Below are 6939 nucleotides of genomic sequence, written 5' to 3' on the forward strand. Positions count from 1 at the left end.
CCGTCATGTCTCAAAATACTGACTCAATTTCTAACACTGGATATGACGCTGGCAGCTTGACAGGTCAATTCAGAGAAACAACCAAGAGGAATATAGTTTTTAAAGTATTGTTCTTATATGTAAAATATTAGCCACGTGAGTGAGTGTCCTATTATTCAGAATACTCAGTTAATAACTTTTTTTTTTTATTTCTTTTTTTTTTAATCTAAAACAACACATTCGGTAATCCAAAAACACAAGTTGGTGTTATGTCCAGTTCATTTTCTCATCACCGAAAATGAAAAGTGTGATGAGGCTAAGATACTGAGGAGCGACAGTGACAAATAAAATAAGGCTGTAGTCTTAAATCCTTCACAAATTACTTATGATCACAGCAGAAGTTAAATACCACATTAACACGTTTTATATTTGACATTGAAGTGTTTAGCACTGTATGTGACCTTTAAGATTCACGCAGTAATTTATTTTTTTCTGCAACTATAAAGATTAAGCGTTCAGTCTACCCTCCTCCCCCCAAAAAAAAAAAAAAAAAAAAAAAAATCTTAAGCATTCCGCAACACAATTTGGGTTGCAATACACAACAGATAACTAAGTTAAAACGATTACAGTTTGTGATTGTAGGAGCATTACTATACAGCATAAACATATTATACATTCACTGGTTGTGATATTCAAGTTACTATTCGGTTGTCTATGTTTCTCACAGAGACAAAAAATGTTCACCGTGCTGCAGACTTTAATCCGTTTACAGTAACATCCAAACATTACTTTACATTTACACATTCATTATTAATAATACTAATAATATCTCTGTTTGTCGGCTGATGGTTTAAAAAGACAAAGTCCATGGAAAAAATAGTCAACTTAGAATTTATACAGCAAGTTGTTATGATCCATAACTAATATCTTTCTTTTAAACATTCAAACAAAAAGCAGAAAATAATCACTAAATATTATAGACTTGGTAGGATAATATTATAGTAACCGATACTTACAGACACACGTTTTATTTTGAACTTAAGTCTGCAATGGCACCACCTCCTGTGACCCTCATCTGCTGCCGTCCTGGGTCTAAAGCAAAATTACCCCGGATCATAACAACAGGTCCCGTCCATTACATTTTTTCCCCCTCGGGACAATGGCCGCAGCTCGCACTATTCACACTTACTACACACTGATCCCACCAAGCAGAGCACGGAGTCAACACTGTAGTTCGCGCTGAAGGACGAACGAGTGGATATGTAAATATGGGTATTTATCAAAGCGCATTTAATGGTGTGCAATCCGGACTATTTTAAACTCCCACGTGGAGTTTTCATTTAATTAAGTTGACTAGTTTTTCTCCGCTGACGCCGATCTTTTACATGCGTAAAGTAGTGCGTAATTTGTGCGTAAAGTTGTCCTTCATACGTTGCAGGGCAAAATGAAAATATCACTGCATTATTTATGATCCTTACAACTTTTATACTGGCATATGCATACTCTTATGAGGCCGTCTGATTTGTAATTGCTGAATCCAAGTGGAGAAATTGCTATTTCATAGCCGCGTAGCCTTTGTTCGCTGCCACAAAAGAAAAAGGACTGTTTATGTGGATCAACTTTTAGGACTTTTATTGTAAAATAACCTTTGCATAATAACTATTTTTCTCAAGCGTGGGACTGCGCATGCGCGCTGGCCGCTTGCTGTCACTAAGACATTTTTCTTCACGTTGGAAACTGTCACTGGTGACGTCAATCACTGAGCTCTGACCAATTAGAGAGCAGGGTGATTGTTTAGCTCCACAGGCTGCAGTGCCTACCATGAATCTCTATTCAGTATCAAAGCGTCCTGCTGCTGCCTCTCAACCGAATGGGATTCCATGTAGTCTGCAGATAGACTTAACTTTATAAAGTCTTTTTTTCTTTATTTTTCATTGCGATTAAAATATATTTGTCATCATCATTATTATTTTGCCTGCTGTCAAGTTATTCTAAAATTAGGAAGTAATGAGCGTGGATGCATTGGGAAGCCCCGTGATGGACCCTACGTTTTCCAAACGGAACACGGCGCTGAGATTAGTTGACTTGGCAGGGGCTCACCACCATCACCATCATCACCACCATACCCCTCAGAGCGTGACAGGCTTCCCGGGGTTCAGCAGCCATCCACACTCAATGGCTCACTCGCACCCTGGGGAGATTACTGCGGAACCCCGCCTGGGGCCGAGTCCATTCGGGCCAGAACACATGGGGCACTCCGCGGCCCTCAAAATCAGCCCAGCCCATCATTATCCCCACCACCATCACCACCACCACAATCATCATATGGCAGGCCACAGTGAAGTGGTCTCCAGTCAAACGGGAGCTTTTGGCCCGGTTCAGGCGACATCGGTCCCTTATTCTATGTCTCACACGGCCCAGGCTTTATCCGCAGGTAGGGATTTCCTCATCCGGAGAGATCTGACAGCTCAAGCCATGCCAGTACTGACTGACCAGACTGCTGGTTCAGCCTCTCACCACGGAATGTTTGTCTCAACAACAGGTAGCTATCCCGGACACTATGGTCATCACCCTGACGCTGGGAACCATACCCTCTTCTCCGGACTCCATCACGACCAGTCTTCTAGCGGATCACCGGGTGGCCAAGGGTTGAATGGACAAATAAGGTTAGGACTACCTGGAGAAATGTACGTTAGGTCCGATCATTTGAGTCAAGTGGCAAGCTCCAGGGCTGATCCGTTCTCCGCCTCGCCGTTGCACGGCTACGGTGGTCTGAATCTGAACATGAATCTCAGCGCTCACCACCACCACCACCACCACGGAGCCGGTGCCTTTTTCCGCTACATGAGGCAGCCGATAAAGCAAGAGCTGATTTGCAAGTGGCTGGAGCCGGAGCTATCGCCGAAGAAACTTTGCTCCAAAACTTACAGCACCATGCATGAACTCGTAACGCATGTGACGGTGGAGCACGTTGGAGGACCAGAGCAGGCGAACCATATATGTTTTTGGGAAGAGTGTCCGAGGGAAGGCAAACCATTTAAAGCCAAGTACAAACTTGTAAATCACATTCGAGTGCACACCGGGGAGAAACCGTTTCCATGCCCCTTCCCTGGCTGTGGAAAAGTGTTTGCAAGATCCGAGAATCTTAAGATCCACAAAAGGACGCACACAGGTCAGTAGCTATATATATATTCATAAAAGGGAACGTGGTAACAAATTTCCTATAATATGTCAAATACAATTATCAAGTTGCATGTTGAAATTAATATATAGGCATTGCATATAATCCAGACACAAGTGAATTACGTTTTGCATAATTTTTGGATTGATTTTTTAATTATTTTGTATCTTATTTTATGCATTATCCTCTGATGGGCAATGACAATGTGCTGCTTCTACATCAGCAACAGCTACTGCCCAACTGTTTGTTTTGAGGTGTACCAGTGCTAGCAAGTTTTGTAAAGGTGGATCTTTGGGATTATGGTACAGCTCACTCAGGCGTTTGACGGTCCAACCTCTTGTTTACACCACAGCACAAAGACTGAGGCCCACATCAGGTCTTGTCCATGTAGGTTAGTGCATGCCAGCATGACTGGCAGCAAAGATGGAAAGATGCATCTTCACATTCAGTGTGACTGATATTATGTTTTTCTTTTCTTTGTTCAGCCACTTGTTGCTCTGTTTATTAGTTGTATTAAGCATGTTTCTGTATTCCAACCAATAATATTAATAATAATAATAGTTGGTTGGATTGCATGATGACACTTAAAGCTACAGAGAAGGGAGTAGTTTTTTTTTTTTTTACATATACTGTATGTAGAGTATTTGAAGCCTTGTATTAGCTTTATTTTCCAGAGAGATATGACATGTATGCATGGTGAAATAATAAGCCTGCTCTTGGAATGATCAGCTCTTTTAGCCTTTAGCCAAAGCAACAAGTTGACAAGTGCAGACGGCTGAAATAATTCACCAACAGGTTGGCAGAGCTGACTGCGTCTATAATGACTGAGGTGTGTACAATGCAGCTCCAAGCAGCAGCTACGATTTAACTTTAAAAACATATAATGGTACAATATGGCTGCTTTCATCTGTGACCCAATGGCGTGCTGTGGATCCAGTGAGGGGGAAAAAAGGCCTCGAAATGTCGAGTCAGACTTGTAAATGAATACAATGACTACATTCCTTTTTCTTCAGTGGCTGCATGGCACTTCCCCTCTGCTCCATTTCTGCACCCTATGTATTATTCATATAATTTGCTCACATTACCTAAGTACAAATTTGTTAAATTATTTCTGCGTGTTGACTCCCAAGGGGCCTGGTCTTTGGTATCATGTTTAAAACCTATCCGAAAGTGTGGTTATGACTGGGGCTGCCCCTGGGGTCTGTTCCTCGACAGTTTCTTGTACTACACTAATATCCTTGATTGGCTCTCTCAACCCAACAGCTGAAGGTCAAATTGATATTCAACCCGCAAGTGTAATTAGACAGAGGCAATTACATATTCTCAAAAGCTTTAATCGGAGGAGAAAAATCAGCAGTGGATGATTTCCGTGTAATTTATTCGGATTGTCTTTTTTTCTTCCTTTTGCCTTGTCATAATCAGGTAGAAATACTTGATATTAAGATGCAAAATTAGACCCAGTCCATAACCATTTGCAGGATTCAAATAGCAGACAGGCTGCGTTAGCACACAGTAGGTGTAGCGTGGCTGTGGCAATACTTTCATTTATCATTATTTTCAGTTGGTTTTAGACCTGCTATGCCTGTGCTCATAGGTTGTCTGTTTTGACTTACGCCTTGATGCATGTAGACGCCAGGTATAGACCCCAGGACAGTGGGGGTTCAGCCCTCCTGTTTACACCAGACTGAGACACATGGCAGCTCTGTCCATGTAGGCACTTTTTTTTAGCTGCATGTGGAAAGAAGTGTGTTTACTGTAAATACAGAAAAATATATACCTATACACAATTGTATTTGAAAAATTAAGAAAAAAAAATCAAAGTTGCTGTTAGTTGTAATTAATTGTACCAGCTTCTTACATACATACATACATACATACATACATACACACACACACACATATATATATATATATATATATATATATATATATATATAGTTAAATTATTATTTATTTATTTATTTTTTGTTTGGGTCACGTGGATACTTGTTGCTTAGTTTATTATATGCCCATGTATGCCCATAAAGTGAGGTTATCGACATTTAATTGAATTTAAACATTAGAGATATGTTTCAAGTACTATTAAACTTCTAGAAGTTGGAAGATGGTCTCATAAAATAAATACATATTTAAATAAATAACATGATGCCTGAGGGTGAACATCAAGTCATTAAGTTGTTGTTTTTTTAAATCTGTAATTCACTGATTTATATTTTGTCACCATGACTGTTAACAGGTGAGAAGCCCTTCAAGTGTGAGTTTGACGGCTGCGACAGACGCTTCGCAAACAGCAGTGACCGGAAAAAGCACTCCCACGTCCACACCAGCGATAAGCCCTACAACTGCAAAGTGAGAGGCTGCGATAAGTCCTACACACACCCCAGCTCCCTGAGGAAACACATGAAGGTGCACTGCAAGTCCCCGCCGCCCAGTTCAGGCTACGAGTCCTCCACCCCGTCCCTGGTCTCGCCCTCCTCAGACTTGGGCCGGGAGCCAGGAGGCTCCTCGGTGCTGTCGGAGCCGGTGGGAGCCTCCCAGCCTGCGAATTTAAGTGAATGGTACGTGTGCCACAGTTCAGGTGCCAGCGGCGCACAAACACCACCCAGCGGGCCCTCCACACCTGACCCCACAGACGAGCCACCTTACAGAAACCCAGAACCGAGGGACGCGTTTTAATCCAGTTGGACTCCAACACGGTGCCAGAAGTGACACAACACATTTCCAAAAGCCTAACTATTAAAAATGGTTTGGCTTTGGTGCCTATATTTGCCTGTGAAGGCCCACTGGTTAACCTTTTTGGATGAGCCACCATCACCCAGAGCCAAGAGACGCATTTGAACCACATTGGAAGGAAAAAGTGCAAACCTTAAAGATGTGCTAATTTCCAGGCACAATAAAAATAATATATTTTCAAACCTCAGTTATTGAAAATGGTTGGCTCGGTGCCTATCCGCCCTGACTGGTCCACTTGTGGAGAGAGTCGTGTAAATTCGTTAGACTACGTGGTACTTTATTGTAGGCTAGGCATGTTGGTGTAAGATTATTTTGTAAATTCGAGTTTTGACTTCAATATGTTTTTAATTTATTTTTCAATCTGATATAGAATGCTTTTGTGTTATCGAACCAAAGTGCATGTTTCAATTAGGGGAAAAAAAGTGTACATTTGTAAATTTTGTAAGTTTCGATGTGTTGATGTTTCGTAAGGATCTGTCTCCAAGCAGCTGCTTACTGCAGTTATTTGTACAAACGTTTTATGTTTACAGCATTTCTTTTCCATTTGTGTAAAAGGGTCAACAACTGAACTGTTTCATACGCCTGCAGTATTTGATATGCGACCGTGAAATTATAAATGTTTTATCAAAGTGGGCATTTTGTGATTTTGTATCATCAATATATTTTTTTTTAAATATCTGAAATCGAGCGGCACTCAAAATGCGTACCGAATTGCCTTGTATTTTGTGAGTCTTTTGAATAAATCTTGTATGACTAAAGTGAAAACTCTGCTGAGCCATTCGGGTCTATATGGAATTTACAGCCGGTTATCAATTATCTTAAAAGTTTTCTGGGGAACATATATGTCTTGTTCATGTTTCGGTAAAAAAAAAAAATATGGATGTCTTCTTTGCACACAGCTTGTAAGAAAGCTTCAGGACGTATACTTTTCACATTCAGATAAAACAGCTAAATCTCAAAGAAATAAAAAGTAATGAAAGGTCCTTTATAATACATTTAAATATGTTATTTTCTAAAGTGCTTCTCGGTGAAAGGGACCACTTTAA

General features: G+C 40.8%; 1 protein-coding gene across 3 annotated transcripts; it reads left to right on the forward strand.

Annotated features, from left to right (window-relative positions):
* Positions 1–1060: 1060 nt before the first annotated feature.
* On the forward strand, positions 1061–6627 carry zic4 (zic family member 4). Of its 3 annotated transcripts, none has more exons than XR_003691491.1 (3): positions 1061–3151; positions 3513–3989; positions 5397–5461. XR_003691491.1 is itself a non-coding variant. In XM_028569134.1 (3 exons), the coding sequence occupies exons 1-3, from the start codon at positions 1987–1989 to the stop codon at positions 5834–5836; spliced, it is 1497 nt and encodes a 498-aa protein (XP_028424935.1). In that variant the 5' UTR covers positions 1061–1986; the 3' UTR covers positions 5837–6627. The 3 variants fall into 3 exon arrangements, 2 of the variants coding, with proteins under 2 accessions (XP_028424935.1, XP_028424934.1); XM_028569134.1 differs by lacking the exon at positions 3513–3989 and having other exon boundaries at positions 1061–2413; positions 2522–3151; positions 5397–6627; XM_028569133.1 differs by lacking the exon at positions 3513–3989 and having other exon boundaries at positions 5397–6627.
* Positions 6628–6939: the final 312 nt, after the last annotated feature.

Source organism: Perca flavescens, chromosome 22, assembly GCF_004354835.1.
Source record: "Perca flavescens isolate YP-PL-M2 chromosome 22, PFLA_1.0, whole genome shotgun sequence".
Taxonomy (NCBI): domain Eukaryota; kingdom Metazoa; phylum Chordata; class Actinopteri; order Perciformes; family Percidae; genus Perca; species Perca flavescens.

Coding starts and splice junctions, on each gene's coding strand:
- zic4 (XM_028569133.1), top strand. CDS start 1,987: ATGAGCGTGGATGCATTGGGAAGCCCCGTGATGGACCCTACGTTTTCC. Junction 3,152..5,396: donor CCACAAAAGGACGCACACAG/GTCAGTAGCTAT, acceptor GACTGTTAACAG/GTGAGAAGCCCTTCAAGTGT.